Source organism: Nuphar pumila, chromosome 14 (genome assembly GCF_984573655.1).
Source record: "Nuphar pumila chromosome 14, dmNupPumi1.hap1.1, whole genome shotgun sequence".
Taxonomy (NCBI): domain Eukaryota; kingdom Viridiplantae; phylum Streptophyta; class Magnoliopsida; order Nymphaeales; family Nymphaeaceae; genus Nuphar; species Nuphar pumila.
The window spans coordinates 6,045,671-6,058,635 of NC_143262.1; the positions used below are offsets into that span (position 1 = coordinate 6,045,671).

Here is a 12,965-nt window from a genome sequence, read left to right on the forward strand (position 1 = left end):
AATTTAATTATTTAATTATTTAATATTAAATAATTAATAAAAAGTATAATTTATTATTTTTAATAAATTTATTTATTTAAATAAAACAACATTTTACATGAAGAATAACTCTACTTAGATAGGTGTTCTAGAGGGAGCGTCACCCTCTAGATAAGTTGGGGTCGTTACAATGCCAGAGAAAGCAAGTGTCACAAGTGCATTCAAATCGCAGACCCGACCAACTATGAACACATCAGGCGTGAAAAGATCTTAATCAAAACAGGTTAAGTTTACAAACCGGGTCAGGTATACCCGGATCCACTCACACCCAAATCCAACTAAGGGCACTATGGTAACTCAACAAAGTGTCCACAGACAAAATGTCATCTTTCCTATGACCTTGTAGGGACGGTTTGGTAAGAATATGAAACGTACTGTGGCTAACGTACACCTTGTCCTCAATCCCCAATCCATGTCGGGGATTTTTAATGAGTTCCCTCTCAACCATCAAAAAAAGGTTGGACCCTGACATTGTGGTTTGCCCTGCTCCGGTTCCCACTGCACTGCACTACTGTGCTGCCCACATTAGTTTCTTCCAATTTTTCTATTTTAGTTCTTTTAATACTATATTTATTGGTTTATCATTTTGTTAGATGATCTTCTTAGTTCTTATTACAGTTAATTATAGTAACAAATAGACTACAAAATCATTAATTAATAAATTAACTCCTCCCTCTGTGCCAGTGACACTAATAAAATTTTGAATCCCTGCGAAGGGAGAGTGGTGGCGAGGCAGTTTTTAAGAGAGAAGGAGAGACGAAGAGTCTAGAACAGTTTTTGGGAGAGAGAGAGAGATGGTGAAGCCGAGGTGCTTCCTGGACATTTTCATCGGGGGGGAGGTCGAAGGGAGGATCGTGGTGGAGTTGTATAGCGACGTGGTGCCGAAGACGGCGGAGAATTTCAGGGCGCTCTGTACAGGGGAGAAGGGTGTCGGCCCCGACACCGGCGTCCCTTTGCATTTTAAGGTCTTGTTCTTCTTCTCGACCATCTTCTTCTTTTGTTTTGCTCGTTTGATTTTCTTTCTTCTGCCTAAGTTTACGAGATGGTTGGTGGCCGTAATCGAATGGTGGTCGCGCGCAGAATTGGTGGAGGTTGCTTGGTTCTCACGTTCGGGTTCTTTTTCTTGGTTGTTCTTGATGCTTGCGCATCGTTTCTGCTAGTCTTATCGAATTCATTTCATCTTCTTGATTAGTTATGATGAGAGAGAGAGAGCATTGAAACCCTCCCATAGTAACCATCTTCGTTTTAATATCCTTAATGTTCTAAGGCATTCAATCTCTGTTACCTTTGCATTTTAAGGTCTTCTTCTTCTCGATCATCTTCTTTTGTTTTGCTCGTTTGATTTTCTTTCTTCTGCCGAAGTTTACGAGATAGTTGGTGGCGTTTTTCCTTGTTGGTGGCCGTAATCCAATGGTGGTCGCTCTCAGAATTGGTGGAGGTTGCTTGGTTCTCACTTTCGGGTTCTTTTTCTTGGTTGTTCTTGATGCTTGCGCATCGTTTCTGCTAGTCTTATCGCATTCCTTTCATCTTCTTGATTAGTTGTAATGAGAGAGAGAGACAGCATTGAAACCCTCCCATAGTAACCATCTTCGTTTTAACATCCTTAATGTTCTGAGGCATTCAATCTCTGTTACCCATCCTATTATATGAAATCTTCTATTTTTCGATTTATTGTTTGTTTTGTTTTTATCTTTTTCCTTTTCTTTTTATTACTATTCATTCTTAATCAATTTCTTTTTCGCGATTCTTTTGTTGTATTTTTTATCTTGGTTTTTTCGTTTGTTGTATTGTTTATTTTGTTTTCTTTTTGATTGGGCTAGGGTCAATACTTTACCACCATCTTCATTTTCTGATGCCTATGATATCGGATGGTCCCATCTTTTTATATCAGATGAATAACTTTTTTGTTGAATCTTTTTACGCTATTTAGACGGTTTCTTGTGCTTTGTTTGACGAATTTAACCTAAGATTGGATAATTGTCGATTCAGGGGAACCGTTTCCATCGGATTATCAAGGGGTTCATGTTTGAAGGTGGTGATATATCGGCGGAAAATGGTACTGGGGGTGAATCCATATACGGATTGAAGTTTGATGATGAAAATTTCGAGTTAAAACATGAGAGGAAAGGAATCCTTTCAATGGCTAATTCGGGTCCAAATACCAATGGCTCTCAATTTTTCATCACAACCACCAGAACATCTCATCTTGATGGGAAGCATGTCGTGTTTGGCAAAGTGGTTAAAGGTATGGGTGTGGTTAGGTCGATTGAGCACACTCCTACAGGCGAGCATGACCGCCCAGATGTAGATGTTGAGATTATTGATTGTGGGGAGATTCTTGAAGGACAGGATGATGGTATCGCCAATTTCTTCAAGGATGGTGACATGCATCCTGAGTGGCCAGCGGACCTTGATGAGAAGCCAGCGGAGATTGCTTGGTGGGTGGCTGCTGTTGAATCAGCTAAGGCTTTTGGAAATGAGCATTACAAGGTGAAGTTAACCAAGTGTGGAACTGTGCAGTTGTGGTTTCATACTAGTTAACTGTTTTCTTTAACATGGTGTCTAATGCAACTTCTCTACATTTGATTTAGCTTTCTTCTATTTGTTTTACTGATTAAAGCCTTACTGCAACAGAATCAGGACTATAAAATGGCTCTTAGAAAGTACAGGAAGGCTTTGCGGTACCTGGATGTATGCTGGGAACAAGGAGACATTGATGAATGTTTGTAATCTTCTCATTTACTGTGTTTTCTGTTCATTCCAATTCAGTCTCCCTTGTCATGTAGATATTTCTTAATCAAATCGTGCTATATAAAAATTTGCAGGTAAGAGCTCAAACTTGAGGAAGATGAAGTCACAAATCTTTACCAATAGCTCTGTAAGTTGCATTGTTGAAGTAGTGCTTTTGAAGTTTGATCAGTCTTCTTTGTGCGGAAGTGTCTTTGTTGCTAGTAGCATTTATTCCATTTTTATTTTCATGCTACTAGTTGATTAATTGGCTGCAGCAGGGCCCATAACTTATGCATGTTTGAGGTTTTCCTGCAGCAAACTGTTGCCATCTAGTTTGTTATTTGTGGTCACTGGTCAATGATGTTTCACTATATGATAGGTGGCCATGATGTAATGAAGCATTCCAAATGTTTTTTTGACTGTCCTTGCACATCTGTACACAGCATGAATATGAGTGGATATGTTCACCTTTCTAATGCAAGAAGTGAGAATTATATGTGACAGGAGTGTTCAAAATTCTTCTGTCTACTAAAAAAACATGAAACCGTTAAACAAAAGCTATTTCAATTGATGTCGTAACGGTGTCTAAGAGTGGCGACATAATGGTGTCTAAGAGTGGGGGATTCTTCTCTCATCTAGGATGTCACCTATCCCCTACTTTGTGGCCATCATGTAGGTTGCCTAGTCGTGTTTTTAACTCCATACATCATCTTCCAGCTTGCGGTCATCACCTCTATACTGAGCAGTAACCTTACAGTATTTCCAAGAGCCCTGTGCCATATAATCCTAAAAACTTTCTACTTTCTAGTCAGCTTCTTCTTTTGCTATTCTTATACAAATGCATTTCTTTGTGCCAATGTTGTTGAAAGCGCGCCTCGCCTCAAGGCGAGGTACCTTGAGCCTTGAGGTGCACTTAAAAGGTTCAAAGCCCCGAGGCGCACACCTCGGGGCTATGAGGCACATGGCTCATGTCGAGGCACGCCTCGGGCTGAGGTGTGCGCCTCATCTTTTTGGGTCAAATGGAGGTCAAAGGCCCCATTTGACCCTAAATGAGGGGAGCCTCAAGTACTTAGGTCACTCCCTTCTTTCCTTCTTGTCTCTCGCTCTCCCTCTCTAACTGTCTCTCGTCTCTCTGCCTCTCCCTCTCGTTCTCTCTCGTCTCTCTGCCTCTCCCTCTCACTGTCTCTCCTGCTCTCTCTCTCCCTCTCGGTGTCTCTCTCGCTCCTCTAGGTGTCTCTCTTCGTCTCTCCCTCTCGTCTCACTCTTCCTCTCTCCCTCTGTCTCTCCTCTCACTGTCTCTCTCTGTCTCTCTCTCTGCTGAAAGAAAAAAGAAAAAGAATGCCGACATGTACTCTCTCTCTCTCTCTTGATGTTAACCATTCTTTTTATAGCCTCATTATGTGTTAAATGTAGAGTTGGTTCTAGTTTTTTTTTTGCCACTTTTTTTTTTATGTTAGCCATTCTTTTTTTTTTTTCGGTTTCTGCCAACACAAGGAGTGTTGTTCTTATTCTCTGTACTCTCTTCTGTTTGGATAAGATTGCATTTTTTTTGTCCCTACATGCACATTTATATGAAGGCAATAATTTGTGAAGAGGAGTTTCCTGATTACGAGCATCATACTAGTGACAATATATGTCTCATGTTAAAGCGATTTTTATATTTATACCCTAGTCAACAAGGTTTTTCTCAATTTGTTTTAGAAAATTGTTTTCTCGTAAAGGTCTCAAGAAAATAATGAAAGTTATAAAATTTGAAAAAGAATACAAATACAAATAATAATAAAAATAAGAAATAATAGATTTTATACTATTTTTCTTGCAAAAATATTAAGTAAAACATTTTTCAAAATATAAAAAAACAAAAACAGAAAACAACTACTTAAAATATACAAAAAAGATGTTCATATTCTCTTCAATCTTTTTGTAGCATGGTTTAGGTTCTAGGTTCTGTTTAGTATTAAGACCGAAAATTTTATCCTGTTTCTTTTTTATCAGCTAGAATTTTAATTGCAATGCCATGCTACATGCTCATGGCCTTTTCAAGTTCAAAGTGTTACACAGATGTGATCTGATCACTTGTCTTAGTAATATATGTTGATTCTTATTGAGTATGAATATGAATTCATTGTATTATATAAAGCATTGATTCAATTCTTTTTAATTTTAATTTATTTTTTGTTATCTACATCCTTATTTGTGATTTTATATGTAATTGTAATTGATTGCTTGTTTTCATAACTCTTTGTTTATGCTTTATATGTAAATTGTAATTGATTCTTTGTTTCTAGAACTCTTTGAGTTTTTATAGTCTTTTCATATATGCATTTTTGCATTTGAACAATGGGAAGAGATGTAGAATGTGACCGTGGAACTAAAGTTCAAAATCTCACTAAAGATCCTAAACTCGTAGGACATGTAATTCACAATTACTGTAAAAAAGATATTACAAGTTGCATTTCAAGGCTGAAACATCACTTAGCTGACACAAGACATAGGGTAAGCGTATGCCAATATGCTCCACCTGAAGTAAAAAGGTTTTCTCAAAATCATCCAAGGGATCATAAGGAAAGAAAACAAGAGGAGGAACAAAGCAAGTTAGAAATTGGGATGAGTATTATTTTTGGTTCAACATCATCAACGATCAATAATGTGAATGCTAGTGGATCAAGTAGTATGACAAAAATAAGCACAGTTGGTCCCATGGACCAATTTGTAAACAAAAAAGCAAGACAAACTACAATTAATAATGCATTCAAAAGGGATGAGAGAAAATATGTATGTCGTGCCATTGAGAAATTTTTTATACCAATGCCCTATCATTTAATTTTTGCAACAGTCCATATTTTGGTATAATGTTAAAAGTTATTGCAAATTATGGGCAAGGGTTCAAACCACCTTCTTACCACGAGATCAGAATGTGGATTTTGAAGGATGAGACAAACTCTACTCATGAAATGTTAAAAGAGTTTAAAAAAGAATAACCCAAAGTTGGTTATAACATTATGCCAGATGGTTGGACAAATGAAAAATGAAGAAATTTAATTAATCTTCTTGTGAACAACTCATCAAGGACAATATTTTTGAAGTCTGTTGACATCAGTGATATGAAAAAAACTACTGAAAATTTGTGTAAGTTGTTTGAAGTTGTTAAAAAAGTTTACGAACAAAATGTGGTGCAATTTATTACAGGTAATGCACCAAATTATGTGGCAATTGAGAATATGTAAACAACAGGTAAAACATTTTTTTATACACCATGTGTGGCGCATTGCTTGGATATGATGTTAGAAGATATTGAAAATATATTAATTTTTAAAGATACAATAGAAAAGATAAAGAAAATTACAAGATATATCTATGTTAAGTTGTATGTATATATATATAAATATATATGTATTTCTAATGCTGTAATAGGTAGATACCTATTAGTAGGGGTGGCAATCGGGTCGGGTTGGCGGGTTGGCGTGTCAGCATACCTCAACCCGAACCCGACCCGTTTATTAAACGGGTCGGCTGTGGCAAACACGAACCCGACCCGTTTAATAAACGGGTAACCCGACACGACCCGCCAACCCATTTAATAAATGGGTTGGGTCGGGTAAACGGGTTTTCAGGTTCTCGGGTCAGGTTGGCGGGTTGACGGATCGGGTTGGCAGGTAGGCGGGTTGGCGGGTCGGGTTGACGGGTTGGTGGGTCGGGTTGACGGGTCGGGTTGGCGGGTTGACGGGTCGGGTTGGCGGGTTGGCGGGTTGACCCACCCGCCTAACCCGTTTATTAAACGGGTCAGCCGGGTTGGCGGGTTGGCATACCCCCAACCCGAACCCGACCTGTTTAATAAACGGGTTGCGCGGGTCGACCCGTTTATTAAACGGGTTGGCTTAAGCCCAACCCGAACCCGCCTAAGAGGCGGGTTGGCGGGTCGTGTCAGAAATTGCCACCCCTACCTATTAGGGGTATTTTGGTCATTTCAATCATTGTAATAGGTTGTGCCCTTTAGGAACACGTTAGTACTCTTACTTTATTTTGTTATTTTTGTTCTTTGTTTTTATAGGGACTATTTGGTCAAAGACTAAATATAGATGTTGGATTCTTTTTGGACTAGTCAACATAGAATTGACTAGTCAATAGAGCTGTTGGAATGTCCAATAGCTCTATTTGGGCTACTTCTTGTGTATAAATAGGAGTGAACCCCTCTCTTGTTCTTTAATGCTTCTCTTTCATGCTCAATAATATCAATATTTTTTATATTGTGTTCTTATCTTCAGTTCTTTAATGTCTTGAATGCACTTAGTGCTTGTATTGTGCCTTTGATCTCTTGTATTGTCCCTTAGTTGGACTTATGTATGTGCATGTGCACCTTAGAGACCATCATTTTGTATTTTCGCATATCTTATTGTTAAGAATAGTCCACCACTTAAAGTTTTAGTTATTCTTAAAGTTGTTTCTAGGTATTTTATATATAATAAGGGACCCATATGTAATTTTATCCTTGTTGGCTAATCTCTATTTAACTAGAGGAGATTAGACCTAATTAAGCTTTTGACGTTTTTCCCTCTCTCTCTCTCTTTCTTTCTCTCTCTGCCTCGGTTTCTATGTATTTCATTATTCTACATGGTATCAGAGCAATCGACGTTGGGAGCGTGATCTCGTGTTCTGCGCCAAAGCTCGAGTGAAGGATAGTAGATTGCGTGAAGAAAAAAAAGGTGTGATCGATCTCCTTTTGAAGAATAAGTGATACCGATCTGATAACAGAGCTGAGGTCTGACAAATGTCATGACTCAGATCTGTAATCTCATCTAAAGGTCACGGTGGATCTATATATCCATGTCGATCGGATCGAGTAGCGACAGGTATGGGTGCTGTGCAAAAGTCGTGAAACTGATTTTTTTTCGTTAGTTTAGATCTGATAACAGATCTGAGTGGGGTGAAGAATAACTATGTTGTTCAATCGTGGATCTGTCTGTCGAGATTTTTTTTTTTGAAGTAGTTTTTTTTTTGGAAAGTTCGGATCTGATCACAGATCTTGTGTTACCGTGAATCCTGCATCGTGTGGAGCAGTTGGTCTGAGATTTGTTCATATCAGATCATTGATTAAATTTCTTTTGTGTCTCGGACCTAGATCGATGTCGTGGAGTTTTTTTTTGTGAAACAAGATTTTCTTTTGGATCTGTTCTGGTTAGTTCATGTCTGATCTCAGATCTGGTGTCGTGATTCTGCACCGTCTCTGGTGTTGTCGTAAGTTCTACATCGTGTGGAGCAGACCGTATGGTCTCGAAGCATTTAGATTTGAATTTTTAGTGGATTGGAGAGTAAATCTGAACGATTTTTTTTTTGGAATCTACCATATTTACAAACTGTGATAAATTCTGTTTCACGTAGTTGTTTATTGCAGCAGTGTTTTTGGCAGTATCACTTGAGTTAGCGTCATTCATTATGGGTGAAGTTCTGAAATCCGATTCCAAGAATGAGACTATTGGAGAATATAAAGCCTTTGCAAATCCTTTCTCTTATGGTTCTTCTGTGAAATTAAATGAAACGAACTATGCCAGGTGGTCTAGAACGTTTATGATGTCGGTATATGGACATCGTAGAAAACATATTTTGTTGGAACCTGAACCAAATGATAAAGTAGGAAAATATATTACTTGGGACGAAGATAATGACATTGTTATGTCATGGATCATGAATAGCATCGAACCTCATATTGCAGATGGTCTAATTTATTATACCACAGCTAAACAAATGTGGAACAATCTTCGAGATACGTACTCTCAAGAGACTAATGTGAGTCGTATTCTCCAAGTTGAACATGAGATATATAATTTGCAGCAGGGTGATCAGACTTTGGCACAGTACTATGCCTCCGTTAAAGCTGCTTTTGAAAAACTTAATGCTCATAGGCCACTGTGTTGTTCAAAGCAAAAAGATCATCAAGAATAGACTATGGTTGCTCGGTTCCTCACAGACTTATCTTCAGACTTCTCAGTTGCTAAAGTTCAAATGTTGACCGGGTCTGATGTTCCTACCCTTGCTGATGCATACAATCGTTTGAGTAGACTTGCCATCTCTCTTTCACAATCTCAACCTATATCTCAGACATCTGCTCTAGCTGTTCCATCTAGTTATAGACGAGGAAATCCTCTGAATATTAGAGGACGAGGTCGTGGAAGAGGTATAGGAGGTAGAGGTAAACTCCAATGTACTTTTTGCGAAAAATCAAGACATTTAGAAGATCGTTGTTGGGATAAACATGGACGGCCTGCCTTTCCTACATCAAAGCCTAATGGTCCAAAAGCTAATGTTACAAAACTAGAGGTAGCGAATGACACCACTTCTCCAAGTGATTGTATCACCCTTAGTCGTGTAGAATATGATGAACTGGTCGCTCATCGTCCTTCAAGCTCCTCTTCTCCTCTAGCTGGTGTGGCCTACTCAACAGGAGACCATCTTCATCCCCATGATAGTAAGTGGATCATTGACTCTGGTGCATCTAGACATCTATGTGGAAACTCTAAAAAATTTTCAGATCTAAAAGGATATTACTGCACATCGGGGGGTCTCATTAGCAGATGGGAGTTCCTCTCCGGTTATTGGTCAGGGAAATGTTTCTATATCCTCTTCCTTGCAGTTGAAAAATTTCCTTCATGCTCCTTCATTTCCTCAAAGTTTACTCTCAGTGAGTTGTCTTACAAAAGAGCTAAACTGTAGAGTGATATTTGATCTTGTGTATTGTCATTTTCAGGATTTGCTGACGGGGAAGAAGATTGGTGGAGGCTATGAAGAAAATGGAGTCTACTATCTACATCACCCAGTGGAAAACATTTATGCCGCAGTCGATTATTCCTCCAGTCCTGTTCAGTGGCATCGTCGTCTCAGACATCCTTCATTGTTAAAGCTTCGTCGTGTCTTTCCTCAAATTCTGTCTACTACATCATTTCAGTGTGAAGCATGCCAGTATGGCAAGCATTATCGGAGTTCGTTTCCTTCTAGTCAGAGTCAGTCCAGTCATAAGGTCTTTGAACTTCTTCATGCGGATGTATGGGGTCCTAGTAAGATTCCTATCAGGACCCAGTGTCGATATTATGATTTTTCTAAGTTGTCTTGGGTGTTCTTCTTAATAAAAGAAAGATCTGAAGTTCCGAGTTGTTAGAAAGTGGCTTTGAATACATTAGGTTAAATAATGAACCCATACACATACACATGCACATGAAGAGCGAATAAACCCATTAAAGGGAACAACACAAACACATAATGTGCTAACACATAAACCCACACAAGGGGCAAAAATATGACATAAAATCATAAGTTGAATATTATTGAAGAAGAGGAAGAAGAGGGTAAAAACCCCTTACAATGGAGCAAGAGCTCCTCCAAATCTAAGGAAATACAAAGGGGAAATCCCCTATTTATAAGCACAAAAAGGAGCCACCTTGGGGGCTCCCAAAGGAGACGTTGGAGAGCCCCCAACGGTCACATTTGTGACCATTGGGGGCTCCCAACGTCTCTATTGGGAGACCCCCAATGGTTTATAAAAAATAAAAATAAAAAAATAAAAACAGAAAATTTAAAGGGAAAATTACAATGCATATTCCAATTGGAATATGCGTAAAATGTCAAATTACAAGAATACCCTTGAGGGTATTTTAGGAAGATAATATATATATATATATAGAGATACATATACATATATATATGTATGCGTATCTTTATATATATATATAAATATATATAGGTACATTTAAGGATTATATTTCAAAATATATGTGTACGACTATGTCACATGGGTGCGGGTGCGGGTGCGGGTGCGACACGGGTGCAGCGCAATTCCAAAAAATTTGGACACGGGGACTCGGCTATATATATATATATATATTAAAAAATATATATTATAAATATATATATTTTAAATATTATAATTATATATATAACAATAAATTAACACATAAAGATTGTAAATTTTAAAGCAAAAAAAAAGCAATTCTTAACAACACAAACTTACCAAAATATAACACATAAAGAAGCTTGTGAGTGTGATAAACAACAAAACTTATCATAAATCTGCCTCATCGTCTGAATTAGAAGGAAGAACAGGATCGAGGTAGTCCATGTTGAGAGTATGTAAATTATGTTCTCCCTCCAAGTCAAAATCTTCTGGATTTACATCCCAATTCTTGGATGGTCCACAACTGCATCAAAAAATTACTATATTAGTATCTAACTTAAAACTTTGAATACAAATATGAAATATTTAAATACAAACTTTGAATACAAAGAAAAAAAAGTACCTATACTCTTCTTTGGTGCGGCGAGAAATTAATTGTAGATTTGAGTGAACATATACCAAATCCTCTGCTCTTTTACTAGTGAGTTTGTTTCTTTTAATGTTGTGAATTTGAGCATATGTACTCCAATTTCTTTCACAACAAGATGATGTAGCAGGTTGGGATAACAACTTCATTGCAAGACGTTGCAGATTTGGTGTCTCTGATCCATATGTTGCCCACCAATTAAGGGGATCTTCCTCGTCCCTTGCCACAAGTGCTGCTAAAGAATCAAATCTTCCAGTAGAAAACTTGCCAAACTCACTATTTACAACCTTAAACATGTGAGGATCATTAAAAACTCTTCCCAAATATATCATTCTATTTCTTGATATCTCAGGATCTTCATTTGGAGAAACACGACCAACACCTGCTGTCAACCATTTTTTTGCATAGTATTTTGGATTGAGAGAGTGTGCCATGCAATGCAAGGGTGTATTGCTTTTATCCCATCTTCTCACTAAAACTGAATGTACATGATTGTAAAATTCTGAATCATCAAGTGCAATATCTTTCTTCTCATGTTTAAAAATGATACTTTGAACTTTTTCAATCATATTGTCCCACATTTCATAAATTCTATGAAGCATGGGTACATCTCTGTCAACTTCTCTCAGCATTTCCCAAATAGGCTCTGTAAATTCAACAAAATATGTAATTTTATCCCACCAAAAATCATCACAGATGCATTTTTTGATAGCTTGAGCCTTGACATCATCTTCAGTACGATAAAAATCCCAATCTTGATCAGCCACCATCATCATCAATGCATTCTTGAGTTGCTTAATTCTTTTTATCATAACAATTAGAGAAGCAAAACGAGTTTCAGCAACTTTCAGTAACTTGAGATCAGAATGCCTATTAAATATAGAAAGGGCATGATGATGGTTTACAACAAAATTTCTAATATTTCGAACATCATGCTCTATTTCCTCAATCCATAAGCACATTTCATGTGCATGTGCATCATCTTTTGATGGATTGCATATACTCTTAAGTGCCAAATTTAAACTGTGTGCTGCACAAGGAGTCCAAAAAATATGTGAATATGTATCTTCACTTGCCAAATTCATTCCTGCACGACTGCAAACTGGAGCATTGTCAGTAATGATTTGCACCACACTTTCTTCACCCACTTCTTTTATCACTTCAACAAATAATCTCTTTAAATATTCAACATCTTTATACTCTCCAGATGCATCAACAGTCTTCAAAAAGATTGGCCCATTTAGTGAATAAGCAATGAAGTTTATCAGTGGTCGCCTTTGTATATCAGTCCACCCATCAGAAACAATCGACACTCCATGTCGTTTCCATGCAAATTTTTGGGTCTCTAGCAAGTCTTCAATTCTATTTTTTTCCTCTGCAAGAAGGACTGTTCTTAGTTTTTCTGAACTAGGAGGCACGTAACCACTCAAATTGCAATTAGCCAAAGATGTAATCATATCTTTCCAATATGAACTTCTAGCTACATTAAAAGGAATTGAGCTTGAGTAAAAGAATCGACCAATCTTTTTATCAATTTCTGCTCTTGCCATGTTTTTGAATGACGCTTGTATTGTTTTATTGCTTTCCATCTTTCTTTTCTTTAAAAGATCTTCTTGTGTATCACTAGCAGTAGGAAAAGACAAATTAATCGAATCGCTTTTCATCTCTGCAATTTTCTTCTTTTCAGCTTCCTCTTGTTCTTTTTTTAATTGCTTTAACATGTCTTTGTCAACCCCAGAACATGCCCTAATTCCTTGACCACGAATATGCAAAAGATGTGCTTTCACACGCGTATAAGAACCTGTGAAAACAGTCTTACATAGATTACAATGAAACTGCACATTCCCACCACCACCACTACTAGCTTTTATCCCTTTTGTCACAAGT

General features: G+C 37.6%; 1 protein-coding gene across 2 annotated transcripts in view; it reads left to right on the forward strand.

Moving 5' to 3' along the window:
• Positions 1 to 716: 716 nt before the first annotated feature.
• The window catches only part of LOC149816177 (peptidyl-prolyl cis-trans isomerase CYP40-like), a 62,430-nt gene continuing 50,181 nt past the window's right edge, over positions 717 to 12,965 (forward strand). For both annotated transcript variants that reach the window (XM_089988163.1, XM_089988164.1), the window contains exons 1-4: positions 717 to 1,004; positions 2,029 to 2,529; positions 2,674 to 2,761; positions 2,865 to 2,917. In XM_089988163.1, the coding sequence (XP_089844289.1) occupies positions 834 to 1,004; positions 2,029 to 2,529; positions 2,674 to 2,761; positions 2,865 to 2,917 (813 nt within the window). In that variant the 5' untranslated portion in view covers positions 717 to 833. The remainder of the gene's footprint in view (positions 1,005 to 2,028; positions 2,530 to 2,673; positions 2,762 to 2,864; positions 2,918 to 12,965) is intronic.